At 41.0% G+C, this 22389-nt stretch overlaps 1 protein-coding gene across 8 annotated transcripts in view; it reads right to left on the reverse strand.

The window, feature by feature from the left end:
- Positions 1–22389, reverse strand: part of KIF6 (kinesin family member 6) — a 147660-nt gene that overhangs the window by 97115 nt on the left and 28156 nt on the right. For all 8 annotated transcript variants that reach the window (XR_014524578.1, XR_014524579.1, XR_014524580.1 and 5 more), the window contains exons 7-12: positions 19290–19496; positions 16518–16661; positions 15629–15715; positions 15307–15410; positions 3513–3618; positions 485–608 (exon numbers count right to left, since the gene is read on the reverse strand). Coding sequence is in view for 1 of the 8 variants with exons in the window: in XM_083497189.1 (XP_083353315.1) it covers positions 485–608; positions 3513–3618; positions 15307–15410; positions 15629–15715; positions 16518–16661; positions 19290–19496 (772 nt within the window). In the remaining 7 variants the exon portion in view is untranslated. The remainder of the gene's footprint in view (positions 1–484; positions 609–3512; positions 3619–15306; positions 15411–15628; positions 15716–16517; positions 16662–19289; positions 19497–22389) is intronic.

Genomic DNA, 22389 nt, shown 5'->3' on the forward strand with positions numbered 1-22389 from the left:
TACAGAACGCTGTTATGTTGTTCTCAAGCACATGTATAGGATGGTCTGAGATGGTCCCTAGAAGATGACAAAGGGCTATAGAAATCCTCCGCAATCAGGGTGCCTGCAAGAAAAATGAACATGGATAACAGCAATAATATAAGGTGGATGGGTGGACTGTCCCTGAGATAGCCAAACATAGTCAAGGAGAATGCTCACCTCTTACAGGGACTGGGATTTATCTCTGTTCCCGAGACAGAGCAGAGATACCTCATCTCTGTGGCAGGTGGAATGGTGGTGATGGTGGGAGCCTGTATCAGCCTTTTCCCTAGCTAGGATGCTTAGGTATGAGTAGTTCACTATGGAAAGCCAGGTCAATACCTCAGCTTAGACAGAACACACACACACACATTTTAGTCACACTGCATTTTTGAATTGACATGTAAAATTAGTGGCCATTTTACTTGAAGACTGGTGACTAGCTCATTTTCGTTGACAAGGATACTGATTTCATTGTCTCGTTGCTGCAGAAGATCCTTCAACTTCTTCAACTCTTCATATCCAATTGAATTATTAGTGTCTGATGCAAGCAGATGGTTGTTAGGTAACTTTGCATTATTAACCAATCTCTATTAAATGGAACAAAAGCAATTGTCAGTTCTTTAGTTTTGACATTCTGTTGACCTACCTCCATCAGAAGCAAACCAACTTATTTAGCCTAGGTAAAAGACAAATGCTACTGCTGCTGACAACTGCAATGGCCCTCTTGCCTGTCTTCTCGTTTTATTTCAATCAATTTTGAATGCAACTGTTACTTTCTTGACTTTTATCTGATGTCACCCTTCTCCTCCAGCCTTCTGCTCTCTCTGTTGCTTTCCTCTAAAAAAAAGCCAATTTTCATTCTTACATTTAAACCTCTCTTTCCTCATCTCAGTTTATTTCCTGCTTTGCATTTATACACAATTTCTTTTGCCACTGACCCCATTTCTCTACATATATCTTAATGTCTTGTCCTAAATCAGCAATCTCACATATTTTTCAGGACTAGAACTTGCCTTTTGGGATCCAATTCTTATTTTTTTTTATCACATGGTAGTGTTTCTAACACAACTTCTCCTCATGGTCAGTAGTGTATCCAGATCTACAAGTGGAAGACTAAAGCCCTAGATGACTTTCTTTAACTATATTATCTACACTCCCTTATCTCTTCTCAAACTACCTCTCTCATCAATTCCAATCTATCAAAGGGCAGTATTCAACAAAATAGTTCGGTGCACACAAGAAATACTGCTAGTGCAACTGGATTTCCCCCTCCCTCACATGCAGCCCACAAATCTGCTCTGGAGGATTGGAGGAACCACAAAACAGATTTAAGGGTGCACCAAAAGAGAAAGAGAACATATTGTGTTGTGCAAGCAGTGGCATAGCGTGGGGGGTGCCAGGGGTGCCGGCCGCACCGGACGCAACATCGGGGGGGCGCGAGTCCAGAGGGAAGGGACAAGTTCCTTCCTCCGCCGGGCTCCCCGCCGCCACCGCCAGCCTTGCGCCCTAGTGCGGGCCCCCCCCGCCCCCACTGCGGCTGCGCTCCACTCACTGCTCGCAGGAGGAGCAGCCGCTGCAGCAGCGCTGACGCCGCCACCGACGCCTGGCTAGGCACGGGCAGCTTCCGCACCCCGTCGCCGCCGCCATCCCCTCGGCCCAGCCACAGGTGGCGGCTGCTTCTGCCGACTGGGAGGGAGGAGAGCTCCGAGGGGCCTCGCCGCACCCTGCGCTCCCCAAAACCCTCCGAGAGGAAGCCAGCGGGTGGGCGAGGGTCTCCCGGCAGAAGGGGGCGCCGCTGGCTCCAGCTCTCAGCACAAATCTCAGCCACGGGGGGGGGGGCAAGGACGGAGTACGGCTGGAAGCCCCTGGACCCGGCCGGGAGGAGGAGAGGCGCTCGCCAAGCCCGGATCTGGAGCTCCACCTACAGCCCAAGGAGAGGAGGGGGCGGGGAGGCACCCGAGGGGAGGGGGCTTCGGCTGCCTCGGCCCGTGGGGGCTCCGCAAATAATAAATTTAATAAATTCCTGCTGAGCCTTTGGGGGGGGTCCTTGGCTCCTTCGCTCGCCCCCAGCCCCAGTGGCGTAGCGTGGGGGTGCAGGGGGGCCAGGCGCAACATCTGGGGGGGGGCGCTCGCACTCGAGTGCTAAAATCCACGGGTTAGGGGGCGCAAATTACTTGCCTTGCCCCGGGTGCTGACAACCCACGCTACGCCACTGTGTGCAAGGAGAAATCTTTGCACTAACAGAATCTTTAGGCCATATTCAACTAAGTTGTGGCGCTAGTAGAAGCTTGCTCCTCGATCTACGCAATACCCATCTACCTTTCCAACTCTGCTCAGGAGGGTTGAAAGAACCCCCAGAATTTAGTGGTGAGGACAAGAAGACCGTTCTGTCTAGTAAGCAGAAATGCTTGCGCTGATGGGATGATCATATTAGTGTGATGCTGTCTCCCCTTAGCTTTCGTGCTAAGTCAAATACAATGGGGGGGGGTCTGTCTCCATTTCCTGGACCACCACAGCTTCTTTCAGTAAACCCTTTTTTATTCCATCCTTGGTACTTCCTTAACAAACCTACCCTTCTCCCTTTATCTTCACTCTGTCTATACTGAAAACAATATGAGCAGACACACTGGTGTATTTACATTTTGTAAAAATTAGCAATAAAGGGATACTCAGCAGTTCTTAGGGAATGTTAATTAAGCAAATGTGCAATGTTAATTTAGATAATAAAGCATAACTATTTACTCTTATTTCTGGAATACTTCAGTAATGAAAGTCTGGCTAACCCATAGGTAAATATAGGTAAATATGGATATATAGTTCCTAGCTGAATAAAATATGGCTTGCTTGTCTGTTTATGTAAGATACATAGGTGGGCTTCACACAGTGTATAAAAGTATTAAAACAATAATTATCCACTTTTTTGCAGTAAATGAAGATGAACTACTGTTTATGTTGAAATTCAGTTTCTGCTTCTTATCTCTGCCCTAAGTGCAAGTTGATTCATCAGAAGCCCTTATAGTGGTAGCCACTGGCTTTGACACTTGAATAATAGTTTTTAAAAAAACCACATTTTAAACCATGGTTTCAGATCCTCATTAGCAAACAGACATTAAGCCACAGTACTCCCACCTTGGAAACTCTGGTTTGAAGAATGCATGGCCAAAACTGATGCTTGAGAAAAAGGAGTGCATGAGCATAGTTCTCATTCCAAGCTTACTAATTAATCTAGGAACATTACATTCAAACCAGACAACTCAGATTCTCTCGATTACAACATGCATACCAAAAGCAATTTATTTTCTCCTGTGAGAAATGAACAATGTATTTAGTGCTTCAGTTGTATCGTTTTATGGAGTTCTGATTTGGGGCTTTTATTTCCTTCCTCTCTCCTCCCTCTCTCCCTGGAATGTCTAGTAAATGAAAACACATGGAGTGTTATTATTGTGTCGAAGGCTTCCTCACCCCTGAAAATGGCAGCCAATGAAGCATACCTTTAAATGGTTGAAAGAGTGTTTGATCTTCCGCATATCAGCTCCTAGCTCCAATGTGCTCTCAGGATCCATATCTTCCAAAAAACTTTTAATCTGTTCGTCTACCCTAAATTCAGGAGGAAATACGACCTTTCAGAAAATATACTTAATCTTCAGAAGATAAAAGCAAATAGGCATACCAGACTGAGAGCAAGCTTGTTTCCAATATACCACAACTGGTGTTTTCCAATATACAGTATCACAAACAGATATATTGTTTTAAAATAATGTTTAAAATAATGTTTTTGAATTTTTTTAAAAAGGTTTTGGCTACAGTAAGTTTTTTGTTTTGTTTTAAATGTCATCTCAACTAGTCCACTAATTTTTGGGGGGAGCAGACCTATTAAAATTCATGGACCTAACGTAGTCACTTTCATTAATTTCAAAGGGTTGACATCAAGTAAAAGATGGATGAGTATCACCCAATCACCAAAAACTGAACTACAACCCTCTGGAAGAATAGTGGGGGAAATATTTTCATAACATTATCGTTTCAAATTTTGACTTGCTTCTGGAAACCAAGGATTAGCAAGTTACCACAGTCACTATATTTAGGGGAAACAATCCTGTATGCCACTACTGAGCCCCTTATTTTCAGAATAATTATTTCTTGAAAAATGAAGTGATTGCATTTAGCAACTATATATAGTTAGCAATATTGAAATTAATGCTTTAACACTTAAAAGAAAAAAAGAATCATTGTTGCACTCTGGCAACCCAATTGTGCCCAGAGAGGCCCCAGAGAAAAGGAAGCCCTCCACCCAGCCAGCTCTAGTGACTCTCAGGAATGGTATTTGTACATGACTTAATTGCACCAGAGCAGGAATGGGGATCTGTATTTGAATGTGTGTTTCATTGAAAGCAATGTGACTGTTGTCTCTCTCACCACACAGAATCATTTGCAGATGGATGCAAATGTGAACGTGAATCTTCACTTCCATTCTGTTTCAACTTATCATGCACAAACAGAATCCGAGAGCAAATCTTTCCCTTCCATACTGAGACACTGATATCCACAGTACCACATGTCCTTCCCTATGCAGGGCTCTTTCATCCCATCAAAGAGAATAGGAGTCCTGGTATATGAAGGGCACAGTAGAAGTATCCAATCAAATGTGAATTTTGCAGCTTTTTTATGCACCAACATGCCTTACTTTGCTGTTGTTGTTGCTGCTGTTTTTTTTTTTAAGAATGTCATTGACTTTTAAGGTGGAATCAACACGCATATTAAAAAACACTGTTAAAATGTTTTTTAAAAAAAATGTTTTGAAAAATATATTGAATTTCCCATAGCTCACTATCACCATCTAGTTTCACATTTGTATACTGCACTTTACAATACACTTAAAATGACTTATTTGCAGCTGTATAGCTGAGTCCAAAGCTTATGTGTTCAGAACTGATGGAAATGTTTACCAACATGACAGGAAATTAAACTTTCCCTAGTGTGGGAAAGACCATGCCAGGCAAGGACCAAAATTTGGCTTTTGCACATGATTTAGAAGACATTAAGAATAGTAATTTAACGTTGAAACAGAATCATTTCCTCAGTTGTACACACTAAAGTACACCATTGGACAGTGATTAAAAAAACACTAACAGCCATAAATTAGCAATTGCTTACAAATAATGTCAACTCCAGAATATTATTAGGATTAAGAATAGCATACATGAACAGCAAAGCATGACTAGGTAGTCTAGTATTCTGAATTCCATTTTAACCCTCTTATGCATTTGCAATGGATACCCCCGTCAAGAGATATTTAAAAATATGTAGAAATTTTCCCTCTAACCTGTAGCACTTCATATACTATACTTCTGGGATAAATACTTCTGAACTAAAGCAGTCAAATAGCTTTTATTAGTGAAAAATCAAGCAGCAGGACATTGGACTCTGAGTGGTAGAAAATGAAGTGCTAAATTTGCAGACATTAACAATCTAATGACCCAACATGGATAAAATTCTAATTTTACAACATTAAAGCTTGAGATAATGAGGTGTTAGAAAGCAAAGCAATACTGAATGTTTAATTTTTTAAATTTAGAATTGTGTGCTAGAACTATATTCAACAATCCTTTATAACATTCCTTATTTTTATAGTGCATTGAAAACAAATAACAATTTTTTAAAACTATCAACTTAAGTGACATCCAACATTAAATTAGTAATTGCTTTCTAAAAGTGCAGGAAGGTTATGTTTAAAATTCCCAATAATATGTAGGATCACATGGCTATGAGACACAAGAGATGAGACCAGTGCACAGAGGAATTTTGGAAGCCCTCTCTTTGACCTTATTTGTAAACTATGGTTCATTTATAGCTGCTTTTGTCTTTTACAACAGACCCTGGAATATTATATCACGTGCAGAAGTGAAGATCACTTAAAGAACAATGAATCGCCTAGGATCAGCCATGGTCTTCAAACAAAAATACCTAAAACTGGAGTTAAATGGCAAGGGAGTGTAAAAGTACTGTATGTGATAATTCAAGTATATGTATGCAATGATCCTTCACAACAGGAATAATTTAGTGAGAGCACAACTGGCTTATCATTGGAGAATAAAGGGTAAAGGGACCCCTGACCATTAGGTCCAGTCGCGGGCGACTCTGGGGTTGCGGCGCTCATCTCGCTTTATTGGCCAAGGGAGCCAGCATACATCTTCCGGGTCATGTGGCCAGCATGACTAAGCCACTTCTGGCAAACCAGAGTAGCGCACGGCCGTTTACCTTCCTGTCAGAGCGGTACCTATTTATCTACTTGCACTTTGATGTGCTTTCGAACTGCTAGGTCGGCAGGAGCAGGGACTGAGCAAAGGGAGCTAACCCCGTCGTGGGGATTCGAACCGCTGACCTTCTGATCGACAAGCCCTAGGCTCTGTGGTTTAACCTGTATAAGCGACTTCTACAGTTGAGAAGTGAAATGTATGCAGAATGAACACAGTGAGCCTTCACAGCAGCACTGATTTGATTAACACCTTAGCATTCTACAAGGAAAACGACAATCAATGCAGCAAGAAGGACTAATGGGGAATATTGTTATAAGAGGGGACTGACAGATGTGTCCAAAATACAAAACTCTATTGATGGACCATATTTATGAAAAAGATGCTGTATTAATTTAAGCAAGTTATATTTCTAGGTCACCACTTCAATTGCATCACTGAGTCTCTGGCCTTTAAAAGTTGTACAGATGCTAATCATTATGTGGTATAAACATTTTTAAAAAACAGAGGCCAATGGATGCTTTTTAGCCACATGAGATAATTGTATAATGCCCCAGGTCCTGATTTCCTCCCTCGCTGAGTCCCAAATTTTCAAGTAACAAAAGCTGCATATCCTTTTTCTTAATACATGTTTAAATTACTTCTAAGCAAATGCCTGCATATAAACCACTGTGTACTGAAGTGGGGGGAAATGATTGTTATTATTACTCCCATTAGCCCCAGCCAGCATGGCAAATGGAAGTCAACATTCAAATATTCTACAGCAAGACTGTTGGTACAGATAGCTGCTGGCACATAACTCTGATGCTTAAAAGCTTGCATTTGCTACCCTTATACTACTAAGCCAAGTTTAAGGTTCTTGTATTAACAACGCCCTAAGCAGCTTGAATCCAGGATATTTTAAGTACCACTTGATAGTGGGAATCCGTTGTTTGTCGTCTCCCACAGTTCAGATGCATGGCTTGCATCCTCCACCAGTGAGCACCCAATTCTGTGGAATTACATGTTGGCTGAGATCAGATACTGGTGCCTTAGTAAATATATTTTTTTCTAATTTCAGAAGGCATTTGAAGTGAGTGCTTCTAATCTTACAGTTAAAAGGTAAAGGTACCCCTGACAGTTAGGTCCAGACGTGGACGACTCTGGGGTTGCACACTCATCTCGCTCTATAGGCCAAGGGAGCCAGCATTTGTCCATAGACAGCTTCCAGGTCATGTGGCCAGCATGACTAAGCATAGCTTTCAACTTTCAGATTTGAAAATAAGGGATCAGAAGCCTCGAAAATAAGGGATCAGCAACCTCACCTGTCTTGGGGACAGTCTACGGGATATCTAACAATCTGGGATAGCAGCGGGAAGCAGTGGGAAACGGCGCTGGAATAAGGGGATTTCCCGCCAAAAAAGGGAAGGTTGACAGCTATGTGACTAAGCTGCTTCTGGTGAACCACAGCAGCGCACGGAAATGCCATTTACCTTCCCGCCGGAGCGGTACCTATTTATCTACTTGCTCTTTTTGGCATGCTTTAGAACTGCTAGGTGGGCAGGAGCTGGGACCGAGCAATGGGAGTTCACCCCATCGCAGGGATTTGAACGCCAACCTTCTGATCGGCAAGCCCTAGGCTCTGTGGTTCAGACCACAGTGCCACCCGCGTCCCATAATCTTACAGTTAATTATAACTAATTTTATTATGTATGCTGCATTTCTTTTGCACCCTGCTTAGAAACCATGGTGTTAAGCAGTATATACATTATTTAAATGAATGACTGAATGAACGAACAAACAAAATGTATTGTAACATTTAGTGCAATAATAAACTGTTAAAGACTGGAAGGTATACAGGTGTCAATCTTAGTGATGAGGCTGAACATCCTATTTTCAGTCAACAACCAACAGATGCTGTTCATCTTTTCCTTAACATGTCCAAGAAAAACAATTTCATATAGTGTACAAACGATACAATTTCCATTCAAATAAAACCTTCTATGGAAGCACACAATCAAGCCAGGTTCAAAAGTTGGGGTTATATATATAGATATATATGAATGAAAAATGGTTCCACTATTTCATTACACATAGCAGGTCAGAATATACCTATACAATGAGCAACTACCAAAGAACAGAACCAGATTAAACTATCTGTGTTTTAATTGGTCATTATTCTGCAAGCCCTCTGCTGAATGTTCTACAAAAGAGATAGACCTTTGTAATGTGGCAGAAGCCAAGCAGATCTTTCTTGTGTCGCCATAACTGATGAGACCATGAGTGTTGAAGTATTCTTTTCCTGCAATTAGTTGGAGGTGGAATTAAAACTAAGGTTCCATTAAAATATAGTGATATATTAAGTAACACTCCCTTTCCCCTTCCTATCCTTTTAGAATTTCTATTTTCAGTGAAAGTTCCATTCAGCAAAGATCTCTGGCACTTCAAATAAATGTTACTGTATGCAAGTTCAGTTGTTTTATTGCTTCCTACTGATTCCAGCTGTGGAATTAGTGAATAATTTCTCCTTAAATAGACACTCTTGGAATTGCCGCATGTCAGCTATTTTCCCTATGTGGCGAGTGGAAGAATAATTCATTCATCTTTTAATTATTATGATCTAGAGTAGCAAACAGTATTATAAATCATGCTATCTTAAAAATAAAAGGAACAAAACAAGAGGAAAGCAGTAAGTAAACACTTACTCCCTATTACAGAAAAAAACCCACACATGACACAGGGTGTTTTCCAGAAGGGCCTTTCAAGGGAAAACTATTCAGTCACATCCCAGCTGCTATCAACATGAAGCAATAAAACTGGCTGAACCTGCAAAGAGGAAGTGTTCCATTTAAAGGTATGGGAGGGGGGCAGAAAAGCTTGGGATCGACAGTTTAGAAAGAACTGCATAGAATTATAGAAGTGTAGAGTTGGAAGGGATCATGAGGATCATCTAGTCCAAACCCCTGGAAAGCAGGAATCCGGATGACCTCTAGAAAATGAGTACCCAAAAGATGTCAATTCCATAGAAAAAGCAAGGTGTGGGAAATGTAGAGAAGGGCATATAATTTGCATCCCTACTGCAGCACTGGGATGGGTGGAGATACTTAAACCACAGGATAACGATCAAAGAATTCATATAGGTATAAACAGGTTGTGAGAGTCCTTGAAATATCCTAACTGGAGACTATTTAGGACCTTATTGGTCAAAAAGCAACCCATGAATTGGGGTGGAAATGAACTGGTAAGCAGTGAATCATAGAACTATAGAGCTGGAAGGTACCCTGAGGGTCATCTAGTCTAACTCTCTGCAATTATCTAGCATAGTGGTTAGAGTGCTGGACCAGATCCAGGTTCAAATTCCCATTCAGGCATAAATCTCACTGGGTGACTTGCTGCCAGTCATTCTCTCTCAGTGCCATCTCTCTCAGGGTAAAATCTAGAAGGGGGAAAATCCTACATGCTGTCTTGAGCTCCTTGCAGGAAAAAAGGGTAAGATGTAAATTTGATACATAAAAGAAAGATAATGTTTAAATCAGTCTGTTATGTACCCTCCTAATCATATTTTCAGATGCCATATTACCTACTAGGTTTACAGTCCAATGCTTGAAGCAGATGCATTGGTGTATGAATTTGTAGGACTATTTCTATTCTGTTTGACAATATAAAAGTAGTAAGGTAAAGATATTAATAAACTAAAGTGCTAAGCCAGCACTTGTAATCTGTGCCTTAAAGTGTTCCAACTGGCATGGATTCTGGAAGCGTGGGTGCTATGGAACACAGCAGTTTTGATTTGAAATCCTGACTTTCTGGGCAAAGTTAAGTTGCTAGTGAGCTCATCTGGCGGAAGAACTTATACCAACATTGTCCAAACAAAAAAAGGCCTCTCCCTTTACTTCTGGCATGATCCTCATAAAATATAAAAAGGAGAAAGATTCCATTTAAATCCAGCGTTAAAAACCCTATAATACAGAAGCCTCTAAGTATACAGTACTATCTCCTTTAGAGAGGATGCATGTTGCTATTTAATCTACTTTTTTTCCCAAATGTGCGCAGATGCTGGCAACTATTACTAAACAAGAAACACCAGTTTAAATGAACATTTATAGATCAGTTTCATATTAAGAAAGCCTGACAACAGCATCCAATGGCAGTAATTCAAAATCTGAAAGTTGTTGTTTAAACTCAATACAATAGATTTTCAAAATAAACAGCAGTATTTTTGAAGTACACAAACTATATACCCAAGGTTGTAAGTATCTATATTTTCTTTAAACTTACTTTAAAGTAAATCCCATTGAAAAGTGGAACTTATTTACTAGGAAATATGCACAAGACTTAGCTGCAAAACTGAATACACTTAGCAGTCTATGCCACTTAATTCAGCACGGTGCACATAATATAATAATCAAAGCAGAAACTGAAGGTTAGATTTTTCCAAAGAAGTTGCAACTTTATTTACAAGACTGCTTATTTATGTTTTGTGCGTGAATCAATTCACTAAAAACAATCTGAACATTTGGTTTTCATTTCATTGCAAATGTCATGAAAGAAAAAAATAAACAGCTGGATTTAGTTGAATGGACATTATCAGGGATAGGCAGGGTCTGAAGGGTGGGCAGAGGAGGTGGGGGTATGGGAGGATAATCTGGGGAAGGGGTCATTGATTTGTGGGGATCTGTACCACCCATGATGCAGGGAGAAGAGGAAGAGGCTGGGCAGGAGAAGAGGAGGCACGGGAAGAGTTGCAGGAAGGCACAAAGGTGGAAAAGACAGTCCCAGTTACAGTCTCTACCATCGCCTCCTCCACGGACAAGGAAGGGCTTAAACAAGAGCAGCTGGAGATGCTGCGCCGGACAAGTCGCTGGTTGCTTGGACACACTATATCAGAAGAGGGGGTTAAAATGTGCTGAAAGAAGCATGATGTGCTGTTGCTCCAACTGTCTACCCAATAAGGCTCACTGGTGCCCTCATTATATAGCTTTAGGTGCCAAGCAAAGACTTTCCTCTATAACCAGACTAAGCATTCAGCCTGCTAGGCAGAATGAACCCCACTCTCCTCCTCCTGCGTATTGTTCTGTGCGTTCTTCCAACTCCCTAATCATTTGCAGGGGGAGCATAGGAGGAGGGGGGGAGTCCCACTGCAGAAGTGGGAGTCCTTGCACAGGGCTTTTGCTGATAGGTCTCATTAGATGAACCCTGTCCTTTGTATCTCATTCTTTCTCAGGATGATATACACTGAGCTTATTCTATTCTATCTGGTCTTGTGCTGAGGGTTAGGCTCTGCAGTAGTGGCTGGCTTCATGTAAGGCCACCTAGCAACTTTCACTGTTGACAAGGAAATGAACACAGACCTCTTCAGTCTGACTCTCTGAGCCACTTACTATTCAAAACAAATTGTTCCCCTGGAGGCAATTATTGCTAGACCCATTATTGTTTTAAATATATGCCTCTGATGTTTAGTGTGCACACCTGAAGCGTGAATCCAGCAATGTTTGCACATGCAAGTACACTGGCTAATGTGGAAAACTGACTGAGTGCACATTCATGGATTTGTTTCTCTGTAAGATGTGATGCGATCCCTATGTATCCTTAATAAATGGGAACCATGCAAATTGCTATTACCCTGTATACAATGTATCAGTTCTACATTATGCAATAAACATTTCCTTTTCTTGTAAAATTATATAGTCATCTGAATCAATTCAACATTAAAAAGATGAAAATCTGTTGTATGTCATTTTGCTGTCACCAATTATAAGTAAGTAATTGAACAAAGCAAAACGATAGCTCTGTGGCTTTTCTGTGGGTTCCAGGTAAGTGCTTCTGATTCAGCTTCTCCTATCTGCTTGATTTGTTCCTATTTTTACTGGCTGTCTTCCAAAGAGACTACCTGACCTCAACTCCTGCCTCATTCTTGCGGGTTTTCCAGATCAGCTTGTGCTTCCTTATTCAGAACTAAATTCCCAGCAACAGACTCAACTTGGCTCCTTGACCAGTAGACTGTTTGTACATGTCAGCCTCTAACAAGTTCCTGTTCTCCTGGATCATGTTCTGAGTATATTTAAATCTAAATTTAATTTAGCTCCTCAGTCTGAGACAAAAATGTGATACAGTTGCAATTTAGGCAAATGATGTTTGCATGAATAACACCAGTGTATGCAGCACCAAGGAAATAATTCTGCTGCTCTATTTACCACAGGTTACACCTGCTAACATACCATGTCCAGCTTAGATCACCACATAATAAACAGGATAACAGTAAGTTAGAATAAGTCAGAGGAGACCAAGAATATAAAACTGGCATAGAAACTATGAACAATTGAGAAAGATAAGGGGCTTTCTCATACATCAGATTTAGATTGCCTTTGAACCTCTCTCACACAGTTTATGATAACATCTGTTGTTTGTACATCAGAGGAGAACCACTGCCAGTCAATGCCAAAAAAGTGAATCATTTGAACCCATGGTTCAAGGTAGCTTCCCATGTTCCTAGGAGGAATGAAAGAGGCATTCGTAATGCAAATAAGCATTCTTGCCAATGTAGACTTTATATTCACATCACAAACTCAACTGAAACAACAGTTCCTTTATGACTCCTACATGATAATGCCCTAAGGGTACAAATACAGAGCTACAAATACCTAAAAGGATGACGAAAAGGAATGAAGCATTAAGAAATTTTTCCTAACTGCTGGTCAATGGAAGAGATTGTCCAGAAACATTATGAAATCTTGTTTCCTGGAGTTTTTAATAAAAGACAGTGTAGTGTTCATCGGCCCTGTGCAGATATAATGCTCTGAATTCCTTGACCATAATTCAGCAGTTAGGAGAAGGTTGTGGGATCACACACAGACAATGTGTTTTATCCTGATATTTCTTCAGAGGGATCTGGAATCTGATATAAGTATATCAAGGCCAACCATGTTTCCCTCAGTCCCAAATGGGTAATGTATAACATGGTCTCTTTGAATCCACTTGTGTGGTGGCTGGTATCTGAAGTGCTGGAACACCTACTGAATGATCCAGATGTCTTGCCTATGTCACAAGCGCATGAAACAAATTTGCCTGAAACTTTTATACTCCTATTTTTATATATAGATGCAAATTTAGACTGCTTTTCAGAGGGGAGAAAACAAAGAATGGCTCTTGCGTGTATGGCATGCTAACAGGATTTTCTGGACCCAGTGCACTGTAAGTGGATTGAGTCCTCCACCCCCAGTCAGTTGGCAAGAACTGCATCATATGTATGGATTGCAACTGAAGCAAGTCCTGTACAACATGACACTCCTCCTCTCCCCCCACCTCTTTCACCACCACCCCTTTGCCACCCTATCCAGCTGTTCTAGCTTAGGCAGTGGTTCTGGCCAGCGACAAGGTTCTAGTGGTGTATGTGTGCTAAGCACAGAGTCCAGAGACACCATATGACCTTATGCTAGTATCAATTAAGAATCCAGGAAGCAAAGTCAGATCAAGAAAAGTCAAGTGCCATCAAGGCATGGTCAGACAAAGAAGAGAGTAGGTTCCAATAAGTGAGATCAAGCAAAGCAGAGGTTAAGAACTAAAGGATAACAAGCAAGGTGGGTAGCACTCTGGATAGCTCCAAAGAGTGCCTAGGCTGGAAGTCATACAAAGTAGACTTGAATACTGCTCCAACAACCAGCAAACCCACACTGAGTCTCAAATAGGACTACAGCTTCCTCTGAGGAGCTAATCCCACCCATGATTAGTGAAGTGCCTTATTCTTAAATGACCCAGCCTGTTGTAGAAGCTACTGACTCCAGCAGTTTGATGGAGGCTGGGCTTCCACCATGATTTCTGAGCTGGAGTCCTCAGAGTCTGAAGAAGGCAATATGACCTCTTCAGGCTGGAGAGACATTGGTATCAAGGGGCCTTTTGGGGCTGAGACCTCTGAGGAAGCAATGATATCAAAGGCTGGTTCAGAGGGCAAATCTTCCTCCCAGTCCAAGTTGTCCTCTGAATCCCCAGCAACTTCTCTCAACAATAGGGACTCAGAGCCCTGGGTTATGATACCAGCGATTATCTGGGCAAATTAAGATGGGGGATATCTGTTGTAGGTCTCATTGACTCTATGCTTTGCAATGTGCTCAGCCAACCTTTAAGCACAGAGTTGTTTTAAAAAGAGGGGAGAGACAGGAGATCCAGGAACTGGTTTGCCACCCCCTAACAGCAGCCCTGCTGATTCCCCTGTAAGGACTAAGCCAGCTGTTCGCTTAAGAAAACCTTTGCAGCCTGCTATCATGGACCTACAGTTTTAGGTTTACTAATTCACGTGTTTCACAAACACAGCCAAGCACATTCTGCTTATATAAAGTAGAACCACAATACTAAACATCTGGGCATAGCATAATTTATACATTCAAGCTGACTTTGGGCCACAAGAAATTAGCTCTGTAGCACTTCTCAACACAAAGAGCATTTCTTGAACGACTGTTAAGATTTGAGCATTACAATACTAAATTACTCCTAAACCCCAACAGGAATCTCACGCCACCACCCATGGAAGAACTAAACTGCAGAAATTCACAGTTACCATTATTCACCCCTTTCCTTTCTCCTCGCAGAGAAAGGAGTACAGCTGTGTACCTTGCAAGATCATCCTTATCTCATCCCCTTTGCTTGCTCCTCTTCCCACCAGTCCAAGAGATGTGCATGATGGACATCCACTAGTTCTCCTTCCCCTGGCAACTAGATATCAAACCCGCAACCACCCAGAATTCCAGATGTGTGCCATGGAGGCTCTCAGGTGAGTTTACTTTAGGGTTCCCCCTAACGATTCGCCATAAGCAGCACAACATCCCCAATCTTCACATTCCCATAACTGCTTTCCATGACAAGCAATCTAATCTGACACTTTCTGTTGTTTATAACCCTAATTTGAAATATATTACTTGGAAATTAGGTCTATGGAAATCTGTGGCATATATTAGCATTTAAAATCAATGTGCTAAGAATTGAACTGATTCTTATTATTCCACTTACTAAAACATTTCAAAGTAAGAGGAGAAAAAAAGAAGCAAGACCAAAATATTACTGTTGTAGCTCTTCCTCTGTCAGTTCTTCTTGCCTTTGTTCCCCAGTCACCATGGCCAGTTCATTTCTTAGGTCCTGAACTTCCTTCTTTAGTCGTGCTATTATCTGCAACAATGAAACAGGTGCCACTTATTGGCTGAATTTAAAGTTATGATTAAGAACTTTGTTGGGAATCCTCTCTCATCTTGTATAATTTTTCATGCTTTTATTTTGTCAAACATGAAGTGGATGACAGACTGAACCTTTCAAAACCGCACTGATTTCTTAAATTAATTTGAATTCCTGAAAAATGCTAGGTATAAATAACAACCAAAATTCCTTACCAGTCTGGGGTCAATTTCTTCATTTAGAATGGCTTCATTCTTAATAAGGGCAACTCGCTGAGCAAATCTACAAGTCGATATTGATTCCTAAATGTAAAAAAAATCTTCTTAACATGCAATTATGGACAAGTAAGTGTGCTATATAATTAATAAACTAAATCAGCAATCTTTAAAACCAGGCTTCCTCAAACTCGGCCCTCCAGATGTTTTTGGCCTTCAATTCCCTTGATCCCTAGCTAGCAGGACCAGTCATCGGGGATGATGGGAATTGTAGTCTCAAAACATCTGGAGAGCTGAGTTTGAGGACGCCTGTTTAAAACAGACAACAGTCTTCAAATTCAATGTTCACAGAATAGCAGCAAAATAAACACTTGAAGTTCTCCAGTCTCTGAAATCCAAACTGAAGATGGAACTAAATAGTGTCAAACAGATTTGGCAAAATGCAGCAGAAGAAACCAATACAAGTGATTTTCAGCATCTGCGTCTGCACAGACGCGATTTCCGGTGCCGCAGAAGTGAGTCCCCGCGCCACACTGCGCCAGTTTAGCGCAGTGCGTGGGGACTCGTCAAGCAGGCAGCTTGGTTCGGGGGTGGCTTGTGGGCCGGATAAATGACCCCCGCGGGCTGCTTGTGGCCCATGGGCCTTAGGTTGCCTACCCCTGCCCTAAGCCATTGTATGGCTTAGTGTTGCATGAGAACCAGCTTAATATAGGGTTCAAAATATAGGGTTTACCAACTACTCTGGCAGTGTCACATCACTTCGTCAACTAGGGTTTAGGGTAGAATTAAATCTGTCAGCTTATAAAACATATCTGAATGAAATTAAATGGATAAATTTAAAATACTAACTCTTGGACAGTAAATTATAATAAAAACTGAGAGGACATACATCTATGTTCCTTTTGTCTATTGAGAGTGTCGCAATCATTGTGGTCATACAGTTCCCTCCTAGGCTGTCTCTTAGCACCGAGGTCATCATAGAATTCCTGTAGGGAATATGAGACCTATTCTTCTCCGACAGAGCAATGATTACCTGCAATAAGAACAGAAATGGAAACTCTTAGAACTCTGGTTTTGCTCTTGAATATTTGGACAAGTCACTCTAATACTGGAAACGCTTACTTTAAAACTGAGGATTTTACCGACTATAACAGTGGCATACATTAGCAAATGTCGGACACTTTGGCTCATCAAGACTCACTCCGGTAGTGGATCAGCATAGACACTATTACAGTGGTACCATCTGTGACACTATTAATTTATTAGTTTTTTTTACCCTGCATTTTGACACCAAAGGAGCAGCCCAGGCCTACAGATCACTTAAACAATAGCATTAGTATACCAGCCAAAGAAAAACCTTGAACTTTCCTGCAGTGACTCTTTGTAAAGTCACAGAAATGGCACAGGATCGACAAGGAGCTGCCAGTGTGGTGCCTTCCATATGTTGCTGGCTTTCTAGTCCAATAATTCCTGGCCATTGGTCACACTTGTTGCGGCTAACTGAAGATGAAGTCCAACAATATCTGGGGGGCATCATACTGGCTATCCCTTGGCTAGATCACGGAACTGCTATAGCTTTGAAGCATTGCCCATTTCTTCCTTGCTTCGGCCAACATTTTTTGTTTCAATTGCCTCAGTGAATGAGCGGGATGAGTTCCCTCTGAATGGTGCATGAACTGATTTCTGATTTTATTTTTTTCCCTTTGTTGCCTCTGTGTAGTTCTACAGAGAGGACATGGTGCTGTTACCCAACAGTAGAATCTCCAGGACTGGGAAATACTTTGCACTACTGCCTTGCTCATATCAGATCCTTTCCCCACAACATGCACTGTATAATGTTTGACAAAGGTTAGTAGAGAGGACTACATAGAAACTGGTGGACATCTGGCATTAAGACCATTTTATCTAATGCTACTGAAGATGCTTGAGCACATGGAATTGTAGAAAACACTTGGATTTGCAAATGACATTGTCACCTCATGGCTGGATAACAGAAACAGAATGTAGTTATGATCCACCAAGAAACTGTCCAAGAAAAAGCAGGGAGTCCTTGTTTTCTACTGCAAAGCAGTATTTAATTAAGAGGTGTATTGTAAATCAAAATTAAGAGCACTTTTAATATTCAATAAGCACAAAATATGCTGTTTCAAGTTTACACTTAGTGATTTCAAAGTTCAGTTTTAAGCAGGTTATAGCATTTATCTTCAAGTCACTGTTAAGTGCCAAATCTTAACTCATCAATCAAAGGAGGTACTTAAAATGCGCTATAAACTGCAACCATCAACATCAATTTTTTATCTGGTTTGATCTTCAGTTTCTTTGCCTTCACCTCGGTCCATCACACACTCCAGACACTACACTTATGTTGCAGCTGTCTAAAAATGAGATATGCTGGTAGAATCATTAGGCTTGGGGATGTTTATTCAACATGTGGTTAGTCCAAAAGCAACAATTTGGCTACAGAAGGCAAAGTAAACTTTTTGCAAAGATTTCTCAGTTATAGTTATAGTAAATCTAAATGTTCTACTTTAAATTCCCATATGCCGAAGTGGGGAAAGGTGTTAGGCACACAGTTAAACAAAGCACATTGTCCAATTCTTTCAGTTCTGACAACTTTTCTCCTTGAATGTCTGACATATACTCAGTTTCTGTGGCTTACAAATATGTTAAAGAAACTTTCAGGGAGAGAACACTGTGTTTATGAGCACTCCAAAATCAACAAAAGCCTTCCATTGCTATTAGTATTCACAGGGCTATGAAACAATACTCCATAGTGAAATCTGTAAAAAAAACAAAAAACTGTAGTCTGGCAGGTGTGATGCTTTTCTCTTTTAGCAGAACACTAGGGCTAATGGATAATGTTTTTGAAATTATTTTAATACAGTAGCAATAAAGTCACAGTAGTAATAATTTATCCACAGGTTATTAATACAACACTCATGTGCTTCTAGGTAGAGATCCTAGAGTTGAAGACCAAAGAAAAAGTGTAAAGAGTATCATAATGGGGAAGGATTAGTACAGTGGTACCTTGGTTTACAAACTTAATCCGTTCTGGAAGTCTGTTCTTAAACCAAGGTGTTTTTAAACCAAGGCATGCTTTCCCGTAGCAGTGGGAGACTCAATTTACAAACAGAACACACTCAACATGTTCTGCTTCCAAGGCAAAGTTCACAAACCAAAACACCTACTTCCAGGTTTGCAGTGTTCTTAATCCAAGTTGTTCATAAACTAAGCTGTTCTTAAACCAAGGTACCACTGTAGTAAACACGTGAAATGCTAAGGCAGAAAAGTGTATATATTGGTTGTATAATTCAATAGCTGGGATAAAATCCACGATGGCTTTGTTAGGCTTTCCATGAAATACACCTGCCTTTCTTTGGTCACGAAACACAAAACATTACTACATACTGCATTTCAACAGCTGCCATTGAAATTGTGTTTAAGAAGGAAGTTCTATTAAAAGGTACAGTGCAGTAAAATGGCATAAGGAAAATTACGTTCTCCATGCTATTACCTCAAATAAACTACGCTGGGAGACATTATACTCCTTCTCTGAATCAAATGATTAGCCATAATGCCAAGTGAAATGGAACATGAACATTCTAAAAGCAAACTACTACAACAAACTAATAGCAAAATGAAGAACTGACGTCAACCATACCTGTTCCAAGTAATGTAATGACAGATTGATATATTTGGCTTCTGTCAGCAACTGGCCTCCAACTCCAGTCTTTGCAACACGCTCTGAACCAGCCAGATCCACTAAATGTAGTTTGGAGCGTCGAATGGTTGCAGAACCTGGCTCTTTGCTTGAGATGTGAATGGTGAAAATACAATGTGAACGAGTGGAGGCTTGATTCATTGGAGTCTGTGAGACAAAGAATTTAATAAAACTCAGCTGCAGCCAACTGAAATGCTTACAAAGTAAGGGGGAGAGATATCTCCTGATCATATATAAAATATAAATGTGACTAAGTTAGAAACACAGGTCAAGAAGATGCATTCAAACACATTATGAACACAGAAATCTGTTGGATCAGACCCAAGTTCCATCAAGTCTAGCTTTCCCACAGTGACTAGCTAGAGGTTCCCAAGAGACAAGACGGCCATGAATGCAATAACTCCCCCCAATGCTCTCGTCCCCAGCCCCTAGAATCCAGTCCATACTGTCTTTGTATATGGTGGTGAGGAGTTTGTTTATCTATCATGTTTAATACCTCTCTCTTGATAAAACCTGTCTTTCATGAATTTGCCCAATTCCCTTCTAAAACTGTATATGCTAGCAGGCATAGGTCCAGTCTAAGTCCCACTCCCTTCTGTTAATGCTTACTTTAGCCCACAAAAAAATGTCTCTGCAGCACTTCTCAGAACTCCCTTCTGTTCTGCCCTCCCCTCCATAATGCCCCTTCTTCAGGACTTAGAGCAGTTTAAAATGCCCAGGGTTAGCTCAGCCAGCTGAGTCACACCGAGACAGAATGGGGGAGATATGACAGCATAGCCTGACTGAACCAGGAACCAGGAGTGGAGGAAGGGGGATGTGGTGGGGGCGGTCCACCCCGGGTGTCACCACTGAGGGGGGGGGTGACAAAATGCCTGGCAACGAGCCTGAGCCATGCGTCTCTCCTGGGAGTCATGTGGTAGCTTGGGCACCTGCAGGCTCCATGCTGCCCCAAACAGTCCGTCCGCCACCTCCCCCTCAGCTGTAGGGCGGCTGAGTGGGAGGAGGCAGGCAGACTCCTCGGAGGACCCACGGAGTGTCCTGCCCCGGCTCGCCCTGCCCTGTGGGAGGCTGGCTCCGTCCCTGGGAGCAGGGCATGCGCACCGCCCCAGGCACCCAATCGGCTTGCTCCACCACTGCCAGGAACTTCTTGACTCAGGCAGAGATCCACTGGATCCTTACCCCACTCATCCCAGCAGATCTTGCTACATGGGAAATTTGCTTGTCTTCAGCCTTGTACAGTTTTGAGACAATCTCATTGTGGGTGCATGAAATGTGCAAATAAATGCAATCATGCAGATATTATTTATTTAATTAATTAATTTATATGCCACCCTTCTTCCGAAGATCACAAGGTGGTTTACGGTATTAAAAAATGAAGACTCAAAATACATACCAAGAACAACAAGAAAACCAATAACCCTCTCCCACAAACACATTTAAAAGGCCAGAGATAGTTTAATCAGCCAAAGGCCTGGCTATAAACGGACACTTTTGCCTGGTGCCTGGTAAGCTATGGTGTTATAGATGTCTCAAACTTATACTGGCCAGTGGTAAATGAGTACTGCATACATTTCATGAGTGAAGTATTCTGGCTTACAGAATTTTTATTCCTAGTAGAATTACTTATGTCAGAAAGACTAGAACTCAGCTTCCTAAAATGCCTAGGCCACAAGGAGTTTTTTCCATCACCACACCCTTTCTACTATATGCCATAGAAATCACTGTAAGAAAGCAAGTTGGTTTTTAAAAATTAACAATCCTTAAATTATATTAACAAGATTTAATTTGATGCTTTGCCTTATCATTTACTGTCTATTCCATGAGGCAGTTCCAGTAGACAGATTTCATCAAAAGAGAAAATTCCAAAATCATATGTAAGCCAATAACATCATAAACTATTAATCAGATGCAATGATGGAACATTAACGTAACTGTAATGTATTGGTAGTTCTACACCTTTGGCTTTTTTTTTGCCAAAGATAACTTGGCACAAAGTAACAGAAAGAGAAAATCATTTATCAAAATCGCCACTAAAGCAAGATTACTGTCCCATTTGTGCATCTTTGTTATGAAGCTCCACTGCATATCCACTAAGCAACTATTCAGACAACTTGAAATTAAAAAGAAAGACAATATTTAATAAGGAGTTAAGAGTCCACTACAAAGATTTTGCTGGTGATTTCAGAACTCTTTTGGTCTTGTTAAAAACATCCCAGACATATGTGTCTGAAGTCATGAAGATGAAAGGGGATTACAGAATGGGTCAATTTCAGAACAGATGGTTTCTATTGCAAATCTATATCTAGAAAAAATATATGGATTCCAGTGACTTGCAAATAACTTTTTCTATAACGGGATTCCATGACATCATAAGCTACAATGCTCCAATAGTTCTTGGCATCATGAGAGGAGCACAAAGGGCACATTTTTTCAATTCAAACAGTTCCTGTGACAAACCCAGAGATTATGATGGCTGTTTTAAGTTTCTGCTTGGCTACAATTGTACTGTACTCCCTTCCCCCAAGTTGAGAGAGCAGCAGCAACTGCATAGCTCTCAGCTATTACATGGCAAAATAGGCTCATCTCTATCACATGCCATCTCAAAATACCCAATGCAGTTCATGCTAGGTCAACCCTTGTTGTTCACTAGTGGTATTTTAATGTCTGGATATAATAAGGTGCATCGGTTTGAACAATATTCAATACGTCAGATTTTGGTTAGAAAACTGCTGAACAGCTATTTCACATTTTTATTCCCTTATATTTCTAGTATTGTGGTATTGTGGAATTGTGCAGCTTTGCCAAAATTAAAACAAAGATAGATACCAAATTCAAACATGTATGACGGCAGCTAATACATTTCAGTAATGACACATTTATCACTGTGGTCACATGAAAGATTACCATCCACAGCTTTGTGAATCACTAGCAACATAAAATCTTGAGCAATTGGTTGGCTTACTGCTCATGTTATTAAAACCATTTGGAGAAACATGGGTCACGTGAACTGAAGAGGCAAATTATTTGCAACATAGCAGAT

Source organism: Podarcis liolepis (assembly GCF_965112155.1).
Source record: "Podarcis liolepis genome assembly, chromosome: 3".
Taxonomy (NCBI): domain Eukaryota; kingdom Metazoa; phylum Chordata; class Lepidosauria; order Squamata; family Lacertidae; genus Podarcis; species Podarcis liolepis.